General features: G+C 43.6%; 1 protein-coding gene across 1 annotated transcript in view; it reads left to right on the top strand.

Annotated features, from left to right (window-relative positions):
• The window catches only part of nt5dc1 (5'-nucleotidase domain containing 1), a 92,899-nt gene that overhangs the window by 76,399 nt on the left and 2,609 nt on the right, over positions 1-13,891 (top strand). The window contains exons 10-11 of the mRNA XM_080882207.1: positions 4,716-4,889; positions 8,997-9,165. Coding sequence (XP_080738333.1) covers positions 4,716-4,889; positions 8,997-9,165 — 343 coding nt within the window. The remainder of the gene's footprint in view (positions 1-4,715; positions 4,890-8,996; positions 9,166-13,891) is intronic.

Here is a 13,891-nt window from a genome sequence, read left to right on the forward strand (position 1 = left end):
ATATGACAGTAAATACTAAATGTTAAACATTATTGTGCAGCACATAAGATCAACAGAACACAGTGTGCTTTGAGGTAGGAGCCAAAAAGGGTGTAGTTTGTGGGTGTGATCACCCGTGTGTACACCTGTGAGTATGGACGCGCTTGTTTTTTGTTTTTTTAAAAGGTTCCTTCATGTAATAATCTGCTAGAGGGTGTGGGGGGGCCACAGCCCCGTCCTCCAGGGCGTGAAGCAGGTGTGGAGGAGATCAAAACTCCAGACATCCAGAGGCCCCCAGAACACAAGAGACCAAGGAAGACCAACAGAGGGGCAGCTGCGCCACTGTCCCGGAAAGAGCTGAGGAGAGTCCCAGATGAGGGCTCACTCAGCAGCCGCGGAGCAGAAGCCAGGGGGAGTTGCAGTGACGCGCCCGTGAGCTCCGCCGGCAGCCAGCTGCGCCTGAGTGACCGAGCCCCAGGCCGAGAGGCCGGGGGCACCCCACCTCCGAAGTGGCCCGAGCGAGCCCCAGGCTCCAGGCCCCGATAAGCGGCCGCCAAGGAGTGAGCCGGTGTGTACCTGGACGCCCATCCCCGGACACAAAGAACCACCAACGCACCGATGTCTGAGGGGGTCCGCCACTGGCAGGGGAAGTGGTGGTAGGGGGAGATAGGCCTCCAAACCTTGGAGGGCCTGAGATGTCCCCAGAGAGGTGGCGCCTGACACCCAACCTGACATATAGACACAGACATACAGGCACACACAGATACAAACATCCATTCCCACCCTCATGCTCTCATATGCACTTACTCCACACTCAACCAACGTGGAGACAGACATAAAGAGACGTTGTACACACGATCACACTCCCCAAGCGTACTCTACAAACCGGGTCTAGGTGCCCCCGCCCCTGGAGGGGGAACTGCACCCAGACCCAGGTGGTGTTTCCCTTTTCCCTGCGGTGGGGGGAGGCAGACCGCCCCGACTCCGCAGCAGCAGGAAGGCTCCACACTCCAGACCGCAGTCGGACGGCCAACTCCTCCTCCTAGTCCTAGCCCCCCTGCTCCAGCAGGTCGCAGAGAACGGGGGTGAGAGAAGACTCCGAACCTCCCTCCACCCGCTCATTGTAATGTTGATGCATGTGTGTTCTAAGGTGCATTTAAAACCCAGGAGGGCTTGGGGCTACCTGCCAGAGAGCAGCAGGTAAGCGCATGGTCCCTCCTGCTAGCCCTCAATGTCTACGTGTATTTAAAATTGAGAGGTGGGCAACGATGCCAGGGGTGGGGTGTACACCCTGATGGTACTTTGGACTCCGTGTATCGTGCCCACCCCCAAGATCCTATATGTATGTGTAATGAGAGTGTGAGTAATGTGAATGTCTAAGTTGTGGGATAAAATTGAGGCAGAGGCAGCCAGAAGGGGACAGAGGGGGGGGTAGCCTCCTCTGCACCCTGGTGACATACCCCTACTCCAAGGCCCTGCATGTGTGGGTGGTTGTGGTGGAGCGGGAAGAGGGAGGCAGCTGGAGATGGGGAGGGAAGGAAGGGAGGGGCAAGTGACCCCTCCCTGGGGCCAGCTCCCCCGCTGACCCCAGTAGGCACCCCCATACTCCGCGACCCGCCAGGGAAAGGGGGCCCAGGCCCATCCAGACCGGGCCCAGTGCAGCAGCGCCGCCCGGCCCCACAGAGCCCGGGACAGTCCACCCAACCCCACCACAGAGAAAACTGCACCCACCCCACCATCCACTCATCTTCCAGACTACATAAGACAATAAACACCCAGGCTGAGATCTTCCTCCACCTCTCCTGTATCTCCCCCTCCTGCAGAGGGAGCTCCTGAGGAGAGGAAAGCTCCTGCAAGATGTGACAATCTCCCCCACCAGTTGAAGAGCCCCCCAGGTGGCTCGACGCACCGGCGGCACCCTGCTCCAGGGCTGGGCCCCCATGCACCCACCCGCCCACAACCCCGGCAACACACCAACCAGGACCCAAGCCCCCGAGGCCCGGTCCGGGTCCCAGCCCAGAGACGGAGCGCCCCCAGAACCTCACGCCCATGCCGGACCCACCCAGGGGCAGCCAGGCTACCAGGTCAGTAACCCACGTCCGTCAGCACAGACCCTCCCCTAGCCCCGCTGCACGCAGCCGCGAGGAAACAGTCACCGGAGAGCCAACAGAGCCCCTAACTGGACATGACCGCTACCCCGGGTTGAGCCCCCCAAGGAAGATGCCTCCGGGGAACCCCCCGACGCCCTAAGCCTGTCCCTACCCCCACACCAATCACAACAGTGAAGGCGGGACCAAACTATGACCCCCCACCCCCACTAGGTGATGGAGCTGATCAAAGGAGCCCAGAGCAATTGATCTGATGTGGTGGCAGAGGCTGTATCAAGACTAATGTAATCTAATAGATAATTTCTATATTGGTTAGAATTAAGATTATTTTTATTTTTCCAGTTCATGAGGACTGTTTTCTTGGCTATGCATAGGGCAGTGAAAACCATATGGGCGATATTCTTTTCTGAATTGACATTATCTAAGCTGCCCAACAAACACACTAAGGGGGAAGTTGGAATGTTACATTTCAGACACTTCGATAAGTCTTCACATATCTCGCGCCAAAACTTCTGAACTGGTGGACAGAACCAAAGAGCGTGGATATAATTGTCCGGTGAATTGGTTTGGCAGTTTGAGCAGTTGTTGGTAGACGTAAAGCCCATCTTGAACATCCGATGACCTGTATAGTGCACTCTATGTAATATTTTGTATTGAATTAATTGAAGACTGGGATTTCTAATTAGATGAAAGGTTTTTAATCTGAATCTCTATTAGTGAGCTACGTACCACAGGCCTTTAGGATTTCCACGATGCTGCTCATGTTGTTTGAAATTCCTACCAACACCACCATATATTTTTCACAAATGTTCTATATGCAAAAAGTGCAATGTATTTGTGTTAGCCAATCGTAATATTGGAGAGAAATCAAGTCAAGAAACCGTTCCTAGAACACCAGCTGTGCTGCGGCACAGCAAGTTTGACAGCTGAGAATTAAGAATAAAATACAAAAACTAAAGGGTGCATTTATAACCAATGAACAGTGTGATCGTTATGCTTACAAACCAAGAGGTGTCTGCCTGGCTGATTTAACCATAGCCTGGAGTCTGATTCTCTTTATAGGTCTTCCCCTAATGCAGAGCTTAGTGTAGTTGAGGTCGGTGTAACTGTATTCATCAACAATGAGTCTATCTGTAATATATTTTCTCTGTGCTGGAATCCATGGCCTCTCTAAATATTTATCATAGTGATCCCACAACTCTGGCAGCAGTACTGCTTAGCAATGAGAGGTGCAGGATGTTTCTGGGGTTCGAGGATCAGCTGTGGCCAGTTCTGGGAAAGTTAGTGGAAATATAACTCCTGCAGTCCTTGCACCACAGGCTCTGGGCTGCAGCCCCCCAGATTAGCCGGTCTGTTTGTTTACATGTGAAAGGGAGCTCTTGAGTCACAGCACAGAGCTGTGAGGAGAGAGACAACCCCCAGCTACTGGAATGCCTTACATACTCTTTATGGCCTTCTGGTTTGATTTAGTTGTATCTAACACGCATATATTTGCAGAGATATGTGTGTGTGATCACTATTTGTTTCGGCTAGTATGGGTTTACATCATTGTATATTGGGTTTGGGTAGAAACGGTAATACGTACTAGACTCAGAATTGCTACACTAATCAGCTTAGCTATATATGACCATTAAATACACCACCATTAGGTATAAACTGAGCTAGACTGGTTTGCATGACAGGGATAAAACACTGCTTTCCAGACAGAGCGGTTCTGCCATCTGCAGATCTGTTGAAACTGTGTTTTAAAGACAAATGAGATGTACTTTCAGTTTTCATTACAAAAATTATGTTAACTAAAAGAAAGTGGTTAAAAATCTTAGCCTATCTGTGAAACGCGGTGGTGGTAATGTCATGGTTTGGACCTGTTTGGCTACATCTGGGTCTGACAGCTTGTCATCACTGATGGAGTGAATGTTTTCTAAAGGAAAAAGTCAGGGCCTCTAATCATCAAATAAATCAAAAAGGATAGTGAATTGTGCAATAAGACATGACACAATGCAAAATATTATTAAATATTAAAATATTACCAAAGAGTGTAAAATGATAAAGCCAAGTCAAAACTTTGGCCTTAATCCAACAGAAATGCTGTGGAATTAGAGGGAACCCATCAACATTTTAGAACCTTAGAGTTTTTTGAATGTGAAATGGTATAAAGTCCCTCCCAAGTCTATTATTGTTTTATTTGATTATTCAGTTGTTTTTACATATACTATTTTGAGGGCTTGTGTGAAAAGGATAAAAGAGATATAGAAAATTCCAGCAACTGTAAACTGTATGTATCTGTGTAGTATTCCTGTGAACTGACCTCTAGTCTTCTCCATTTTATACTACTTACTCTAATGCCCTTTTCCCATCTTCTGTGTGTCAGTAGGTCTGTGTCATTTCATTTTAAACTCCTGCATTCTGAGTTCCCCACTCCAGTTTGGAGGGCTTTAACCTCTTAACATCAATCACCAGTGAAACCCTTTTTTGTGTGTGTGGGAAATAGGTCAGAATTCATACATGCTACCGTCATCATTGTGAATGTTAAAAGAAGATAAAAACCAGTTTAACTGACTTTCACTAAGCCTACGCAAGAATTCTGTTTCACTGAGAGTAACCAGGCTGTTATTTTTCACCCTGCAGGTAGTTTATTTCGGTGACAGCATGAGATCAGACATGTTCCCTGCCAGCAGCTTTGGGAAGTGGGAGACGGTGATGATAGTGGAAGAAATGGAGGGGGAGGGCGTCCCAAAGAGTGAAGCGGCATTGTCCAATGAGGCGCAAGTGGAGCCTCTAGAGAAGAAGGGAAAGTTTGAGGTAAGTTATATAGCAGTCATTCCCTACCCCCAGCTCTAGCCTTCTGACACCTTGTGGACTTTGTGTTTGTATATGCAGGCTCAAATCTTCTGTCAATTGAACTTGTGTCTGACTCTTTCTGGTTTCTTTAAGTATAGTTCTTACCCCTCAGCTGTAAAAGGCTGACGGGGTATTGTCATCAGCCTACCAGGCAGGTGGGCAGGCAACGTGGAAACTCAAGATTTAAATGCAGTAACTCAGGAATAAAGCAACATAGTTGTTTCAAATTGATACCATAGGTCTATGTACTAAAAATCTTGGATGACTTTGAATCTAACAAAGCACAATACTCAAAAGGAGGCGTTATAGTTTGAAATAGGTTCCAAAGCAGCTTGCAGATGTGCAACAAGTAAATAGTTTGTGCTACATACGACTTTCCAAATGGAACTAAAGAATATGACTTCAGCTGATGGATCTGCAGAAGCAGTCTGGCACTGAGATCAGCTGCTCTAAAACTGCTGTAGGATAGAAAAATGTAAGTGACTTTATTTTAATTTTGCTTTAATAGTCCAAAAAGTTGAGAATACTGCCCAACTGTGTTTGACCTTAAAACATCCATTCATGAACTTGTGAGGCAGGCTTGCTGAGACACAGTCATGAAATAAAAGGTTTTTAAAGGCAAATTATGGATCATATCAGGTGTTTAACTTCTGTCGTGTAGAAAGGAAATTGTAAAGAAATGAATAAATACATATCAGCCCTCTTGGTCACAGTTCAATGAGGATATTAAGCAGCAGGATGTTAACATCCCCTCAGACAAAAAAATAAGGCGTCAGCACATCTTCTGGCAAGAAACACCAGGATAAGAACATTTCCTCATTTTCGTTTCAAAGGGCACTCTGCACTGTACTTTACTGCAGTAAAGGAAGGAAGAGCAAAATTAGATGCGATGGAGTAAAGCGGTCACATTTACCCGAAACACCCTGATCTAACTTACTGCTCATGTATTAAAACCAAGAACTTATTTTTTCCAACATACAGAAAAAGCCCACAGATGTACAGTGCACACTTTAAAGACATTAGTAAAATAGACTGTATAGGGAGACTTACTATGGAGTCTTTGACCTCTGAATAATTCAGTTTTAAAATATATTTTGTCCTGTTATTACTAATAAGAAACCAAACTAGTTAGTAGGAACACTGCAGTGTTAATCATATATGAGGCATCAGGGCACAAATTCACTGTTGGGCCCTAACTAACTACAGAGTGCCTTGTTACCTCCCTTTAACTACAATCCAAATTCTGTAAGGGTTAGGATAGAGCTGGTAACATTAGCATACATTCTGATATACTATTAAGACTGACTTTCACTCAGTTATATATTACATAATGTAATATATTCATAATATTCTAATTGTTATGCTCAGTTACTACAGTAGGTACCTCTAAGCTAGCTAGCTAGTCATGTCAAGGAATCCAGCTTTTTTGGAACTTTCTTGGGATGAAACCATTCTTTGCCCTACTTATCTTTTATCTTTATCTTTCTTGTATCATTATATCCATTATAGTTTTTGGTTGACCATTTTATAGCCCTGAGTTTGGTATTCTAGCCATTAGGAGGTTTTCAGCTAAGCTAGAACAAATGCTAGTGCTGAGTAACTAGAGCAGTTAGCAATAGTTAAATGTAGAGACCATTTTGTACTAGGCTGTTAGTTAATTTATCATGTTACGTTGGCAACTTTAACATGAAGGAGACTGTAACAGAGCTCATGTAATCGTTTCCATTGAATAAATGAATTAAACAAGAACTTAAGTGTCAGAGATATTGGTAGTGCTGATAAAACAAGTGTTACTGACACAGATAGAACATCATTTGTGATAAGAAACTTCCTTTTCCTGTGGTTTGCAGTCTTTATTTTGAGCATTATCAAAGATCAAAACTAAGTAGTGTGAAGCCTGCTTGGTATTTTTCATCTTGTTTCACGGTCAACCATCATTAGTCTTTAGTGCATTTCATGTTTTCCCCATCTTCATAAATCTTTTGCGCAGTTTGCCTTTTTTTGTTTTAAAATATTATTATTATTATTTATTTTTTTTGTACTTTTATTTAACTTTTTCCCCCCAACAAATACAAGGCTGGTTCACATCCAAAATAATAACACTACACAGCACTAGAATATTACAACATTATGTCGATAATTGTTGTCCATTAGGATCCAGTTTACCGGTTACTCCCAGTGCTTCCAGTGGTTTCTTCCATTTGTCCACAAAAATCCGGGAGCTCCCATCAATATAGTGTCCCAGCCTGATCAGAGTCATAACTTCAATGATGAGCGACTTCCATAGAGAAATGGAGGGAGCAGTGGCGGCTGGCCCATAGGGGGCGCTCGGGCTCCGCCCCCCCAAATGTGGAGGAGTAAAAATATATATTTTTAAAAAATTCATCAATGATAGTTTTACTATGTGTGTGCCCATATACAGCCAGGCGTATTTTAACATTTTCACCAGCTGACTCATTAAAGTTCAACCAACAAACGGTGTTTTTCTTCTTCTGGGGCGCTCGTCAAAGCGCCCTTGATATGCAGCGAAATAGCCTATCATTAAATGGTTGCCAGGGGAAAATAATAAATATTTGACCTATCAGCGTCGCTGAATTAAATGGTTTGGGGGCGCTTAAAATTGCGCCCCTGCAGAAAACGCGCGAAGATTTGCTGTTCTAGAATTTTACCTCAGTCAGTAGCCTAAGTGAGCTATAAGGTCAGAGAGAGACGATGGCAGCGGTATTGTTAACGGTTGAGGCACAGCCTCCCCCAAATTCGGTTAGATCGCTTCTAACCTACCCTTTTGCCAGAAGGACAATGGCAGAAAAACTGCAAGTTAAAGAGTTGGGACCTGACAAGCCCGAAATTCAACTAACCCAGGCAACGAAGGAGAAGTCAAAAGCATACAACAGGACTTTTTGTCGGAGTTGGTTCCAGCGCAAGTCGTGGCTGACGACTCAGCCACGCTGGCGCTGGCGCTCTATCAGGTTCTGATGGAAAACAACCTTCAAGACACATTCACCGAAACTGTAAGTCTTCTTAACATCCTCATCACCACACCAATGACAACATCAGAATCGGAGAGGTGTTTCTCTACTTTAAAGAGGATAAAAACTTTCCTGAGAAACAATATGGCTCAGGATCGGCTCAACGCTCTGGCTATGCTGTCCATAGAGAAAAAACTCACACAAGAACTTCCTGATTTCAACACCAGGGTCATCGAGAAATTTGCCACTCAGAAAGACAGACGAGCAAAGTTCTTGTACAAATAAGAACCCTTAACCATATTTACTCTCTTTCTCCATCCCTCTCTCTTTCTCTCTTTAGCCCACCCCCCCAATCAGTTTACAGTTGTTGTTTTCAATAGTTATTTTTCATTCATTCAAAAAAAAAAAAAAAATCTGTTCATGTTCATTTTTACAAATCTATACAAATGGCCAGAATATGGTTGTTCATTTTTACAAATCTATACAAATGGCCAGAATATGGTTGTTCATTTTAAATTTAAATTAAAATTGTGTTGTTTGATGTACTCATTAAATGGGTCATTTTAGTCGATATCATAAAAATTGCCCCCCCTGAGATTTTTTTCAGGAGCCTCCCTCCGAGGGAGGCTCCAATATACCAATATATACATTAATATTATAAATAAAATATTCTTTTTAAAGTAATTGGAACACGTCTTAACATCATAAGCAGCTTGGGCTTTTTCCTTTTTTCTATTTTATCACCTGGTAAATCTCTGTTATGCAACATTTCCTGATATCTTTAAGGCTCATAAGATCAGTGTGTTATCAAACTTATTTTAAACACCACATCCTAATGTTGCTGCTCATTAGCAGAATCTGCTTGCAAAATGTACAAGTGATTATGACTAACACAGCAATACATTTCTCAGTAATAGTGATTCATTTCAGTACTAAAGAAAAGAAACCTCATCATAGCTGGCTGGATTGAAACCAGTTTAGAGATTCATCATCCTCTGTGTGCTCAGGGTGGTAATTCCTACATGTAAACAAGTCTGTACCTGTCTGAAAATGAACACAGTGTTGCATAGTTTGGCTTTTCTATCAACTGTCTCAACAGGAGCAGGGCATGAAGTCACCCTCTGCTGTGTCCAACCAGTGGGGTTCTTACTTTGTTGATGTGCATAAAAGTGGAGGAGGGGATGAGGAGAGCCAGAAGCTGACCTGGTGCTGCCACTGCATTCACAAATACAGCACCATGGCCATCCCTAGTGTTGAGCACATAGCAGGTATGTGAAAGGAGACAAACAATGGAAATACATTTGAAAGTGATGTGAAATACAGAGCAAATTAATATAAACACAGGGTTAGGGAACAGGGAACAGCCCTTTATTTAGAGCTCATGTATTTGTTACCCTCTACAATAACCCGAAAGGCTGACAGGAACAAGTACAGTGGGGCAAAAAAGTATTTAGTCAGCCACCGATTGTGCAAGTTCCCCCACCTAAAATGATGACAGAGGTCAGTAATTTGCACCAGAGGTACACTTCAACTGTGAGAGACAGAATGTGAAAAAAAAATCCATGAATTCACATGGTAGGATTTGTAAAGAATTTATTCGTAAATCAGGGTGGAAAATAAGTATTTGGTCAATAACAAAAATACAACTCAATACTTTGTAACATAACCTTTGTTGGCAATAACAGAGGTCAAACGTTTACTATAGGTCTTTACCAGGTTTGCACACACAGTAGCTGGTATTTTGGCCCATTCCTCCATGCAGATCTTCTCGAGAGCAGTGATGTTTTGGGGCTGTCGCCGAGCAACACGGACTTTCAACTCCCGCCACAGATTTTCTATGGGGTTGAGGTCTGGAGACTGGCTAGGCCACTCCAGGACTTTCAAATGCTTCTTACGGAGCCACTCCTTTGTTGCCCGGGCGGTGTGTTTTGGATCATTGTCATGTTGGAAGACCCAGCCTCGTTTCATCTTCAAAGTTCTCACTGATGGAAGGAGGTTTTGGCTCAAAATCTCACGATACATGGCCCCATTCATTCTGTCCTTAACACGGATCAGTCGTCCTGTCCCCTTGGCAGAAAAACAGCCCCATAGCATGATGTTTCCACCCCCATGCTTCACAGTAGGTATGGTGTTCTTGGGATGCAACTCAGTATTCTTCTTCCTCCAAACACGACGAGTTGAGTTTATACCAAAAAGTTCTACTTTGGTTTCATCTGACCACATGACATTCTCCCAATCCTCTGCTGGATCATCCATGTGCTCTCTGGCAAACTTCAGACGGGCCTGGACATGCACTGGCTTCAGCAGCGGAACACGTCTGGCACTGCGGGATTTGATTCCCTGCCGTTGTAGTGTGTTACTGATGGTGACCTTTGTTACTTTGGTCCCAGCTCTCTGCAGGTCATTCACCAGGTCCCCCCGTGTGGTTCTGGGATCTTTGCTCACCGTTCTCATGATCATTTTGACCCCACGGGATGAGATCTTGCGTGGAGCCCCAGATCGAGGGAGATTATCAGTGGTCTTGTATGTCTTCCATTTTCTGATGATTGCTCCCACAGTTGATTTTTTCACACCAAGCTGCTTGCCTATTGTAGATTCACTCTTCCGAGTCTGGTGTAGGTCTACAATACTTTTCCTGGTGTCCTTCGAAAGCTCGTTGGTCTTGGCCATGGCGGAGTTTGGAGTCTGACTGTTTGAGGCTGTGGACAGGTGTCTTTTATACAGATGATGAGTTCAAACAGGTGCCATTCATACAGGTAACGAGTGGGGGACAGAAAAGCTTCTTACAGAAGACGTTACAGGTCTGTGAGAGCCAGAGATTTTCCTTGTTTGAGGTGACCAAATACTTATTTTCCACCCTGATTTACGAATTCTTTACAAATCCTACCATGTGGATTCATGGATTTTTTTTTCACATTCTGTCTCTCACAGTTGAAGTGTACCTCTGGTGCAAATTACTGACCTCTGTCATCATTTTAGGTGGGGGAACTTGCACAATCGGTGGCTGACTAAATTATTTTTTGCCCCACTGTATTTTTCTATGACAATGGGTTCCTTTTACACTCCTGTGCAAAAGTGAGCTACCTTTCTTTTCTTTACACAGTGGGGGAAATGATCATTTGACCCACTGCTGAATTTGTAAGTTTGGTTACTTACAAAGACAGTTTCTGATTTGTATAGTAGAGAAATAGAATATCAACCAAAAATACTAAATAAATATACATAAATATTATAAATTCATTTTCATCTCACAGAGTGAAATAAGTGTTTGATTCCCCGAGCAAAACATGTCTAAAGAGAAACCCTTGTTGGCATGCAAAGCAGTAAGACATGTTTTGTAAGTGGTCACCAGGTTTGACCTAACACGAGGTTTGTTGTATTGGATCATTGTTATCGTGTTCTGGCTGAGGGGAGGAGCTTCTTGTCCAAGATTTTAAGGTACTTGGTCCCGTCGATTGACCAAAGTATAATGCTTCCAATTCCATGCTTGAAAGTGGGGATGGTGTTCTTTGGGTCATACTCAACTGTTCTTTTATTCTAAACGCAATGGATCGAGTTAGTACCAGAGAGCTTGATTTTAGTTTCTTCTGACCTCAGCACTGTCTCCCAAGCCTTTTCGGAATCATTTAGCTGTTCACTGGCAAACTTAAGATGTGCCTGTACACACGCCATCTTTAGCAGAGGGACCTTGCAGGTGCTGCATGATTTCAGTTCATTATAATGTAGAGTGGTGTTCTTGGGGACTGCGGTCCCAACTTCATTTATATCATTAAAGAGCCCCTCCATCTTTCTCATGTTACTCCTTGCACAGATTTTTACACCGAGGGTGATTGATTGCCATGTTCTATTTCTTTCATTTCCAAATAGTTTTACCTGATCAATTTTAGAGGGATGTTTTTGTTTGTTTGTTAAGCCACTTAACATTGACCCATGAATCACTCAAACATAAAAATGCCACTTCTTTAGTTGAATCCTAGCCTTGAAGTTGATTAAGCTACCAGTCACTGAAGCCTTATCAAAAAAGGTCTTGGTAAACACTGGGTTTTAATTATTTATAAAAAAAAAAAAAACAGGTACAGGTAACTCTGTTCTAGTTTATATACACATATGGTAAACAAACTGAGAATCAAACTTATTGTGTTAAAATTGTAAAAAAAAACCTACATCCTTTAGGTATACAAAAAAGTCCTCGTATCAGACATCTCCATTATTCTACTTCATCAGAGAAACATTCACATGAACTCAAACAAGGACAGAAGCAGACACAGATGTGCAGCCAAAGTTAAAATAACTCTTACCAAGCAGCAGTGTGCTGCAGAGCAGATCCTGGGAAAATGTGATCTGCGGTTCCCTCATCAAAGTGCAGGTGTCCACAAAGGTTGCCAAGAAATGTCTTTTTTGATGTGTTGCATTGATGTTATCCTGGCGTGTGTGTGTGTGTGTGTGTGTGTGTGTGTGTGTGTGTGTGTGTGTGTGTGTGTGTGTGTGTGTGTGTGTGTGTGTGACCTTCCTGTGTAATCTACTTGGAACAGTTTGTATTGTGACTGCACAAAAACCACAACACTGTTTGACTAAATATCATGTCAGGCCTGGGTTATGGTCTCTGTGAACTAGTTCTTAAGAAATGTTTGTCCACCACATGGGAAATCCAGTGTTTATTCTCATTGTCAATGGTGAAAAGTAGGCTCTTATGCAGTTGGGGACGTGGTTATGATGGCACGCATTTTCAGACTTGTTCTACAGGCAGACACGACAAAATGTCACATGTGCATGAGTAACAAAGGGAAGAAAAGGAAGGCTAATAATAATAATAATAATAATGGATTGGATTTATATAGCGCTTTTCAAGGCACCCAAAGCGCTTTACAATACCACTATTCATTCACTCTCGCATTCACACACTGGTGGAGGCAAGCTACGGTTGTAGCCACAGCTGCCCTGGGGCAGACTGACAGAAGTGAGGCTGCCATATCGCGCCATCGGCCCCTCTGGCCAACACCAACACTTCTAGAATTAGAAGTGCAGTTCTAACTTTGGGCTCCTCTCCCACCTTCCTGCACCATTGGCCACTGTGAATGTCAAATCATCCCATTGTTAAAGCTAACGGGTGATGGGGATGTTTAAATCTTTACCATGGACTATATATAGAAGAAGGGATGGGCCTACATGATGAAAGGGGAAGCAAATGTGGACGTGCCTAACATCTGCATTATTTATAATGGCCAGCAGGTGGCGACTCTTCTGGTTGGATAAAATAAATCTAGGATTTTATGGGAAGATTACCCTTCAGCTCCCTTGCTCTATGACCTCAATAAACCCTTTCCTAATGTGTCTTTGGGTTCAGTGGCTATTTTAAATTCTTACTGAATATGTTTGAAATGTATTTTGCAAATTATGAAACCCACTGTAGTCAAAGAGGATTATAAAGCAGGTATGGTTCAGGGCTGGTCTATAGGAGACATTATGGTGTCTTCACGAGTTAGTATCCTAACCCTAAGCCTCAGCAATATGCTCCTTGATCTTGGAGAGCAAAAAATTATTCCAAGCCTTAAAAGCTATTTTTTGTCTGTCTCTAAAAGTAACAGAGTTAGGGTTAGACAAAACCTGAGCCCAGTGTTAAGATACTGCCAGTTCATGTATGTACAGGTATGTTTGTGAAAATTCTCAATCATCTAGGTCATTGTAGTCTAAGGAGCTTGGAAAGAAAAGTATCTGGACTTCTTTACATTTCTTGAAGATATTTCATCCGAGAAGCTTCTTCAGTTCTAAGAACAACTGGTGCTGTGTCCCAGATTTTAGGCGCTATAATCCCTATGGGAGTGTACCTAAGGCTATGTCCACACTAGCCTGGATAAATTTGAAAACGGCTTTTTCGTCTGAAAACGCTCCGCGTCCACACTATTGTTTTCAGTCGTTTTCACAGAGTTGTGCGTCTGCATTGAAACGGCCGAAAACGCTTACGTTCCAGTACTGCGCATGCATGAAACGTGGTCA

Source organism: Rhamphochromis sp. 'chilingali', assembly GCF_963969265.1.
Source record: "Rhamphochromis sp. 'chilingali' genome assembly, chromosome: 5".
Taxonomy (NCBI): Eukaryota; Metazoa; Chordata; class Actinopteri; order Cichliformes; family Cichlidae; genus Rhamphochromis; species Rhamphochromis sp. 'chilingali'.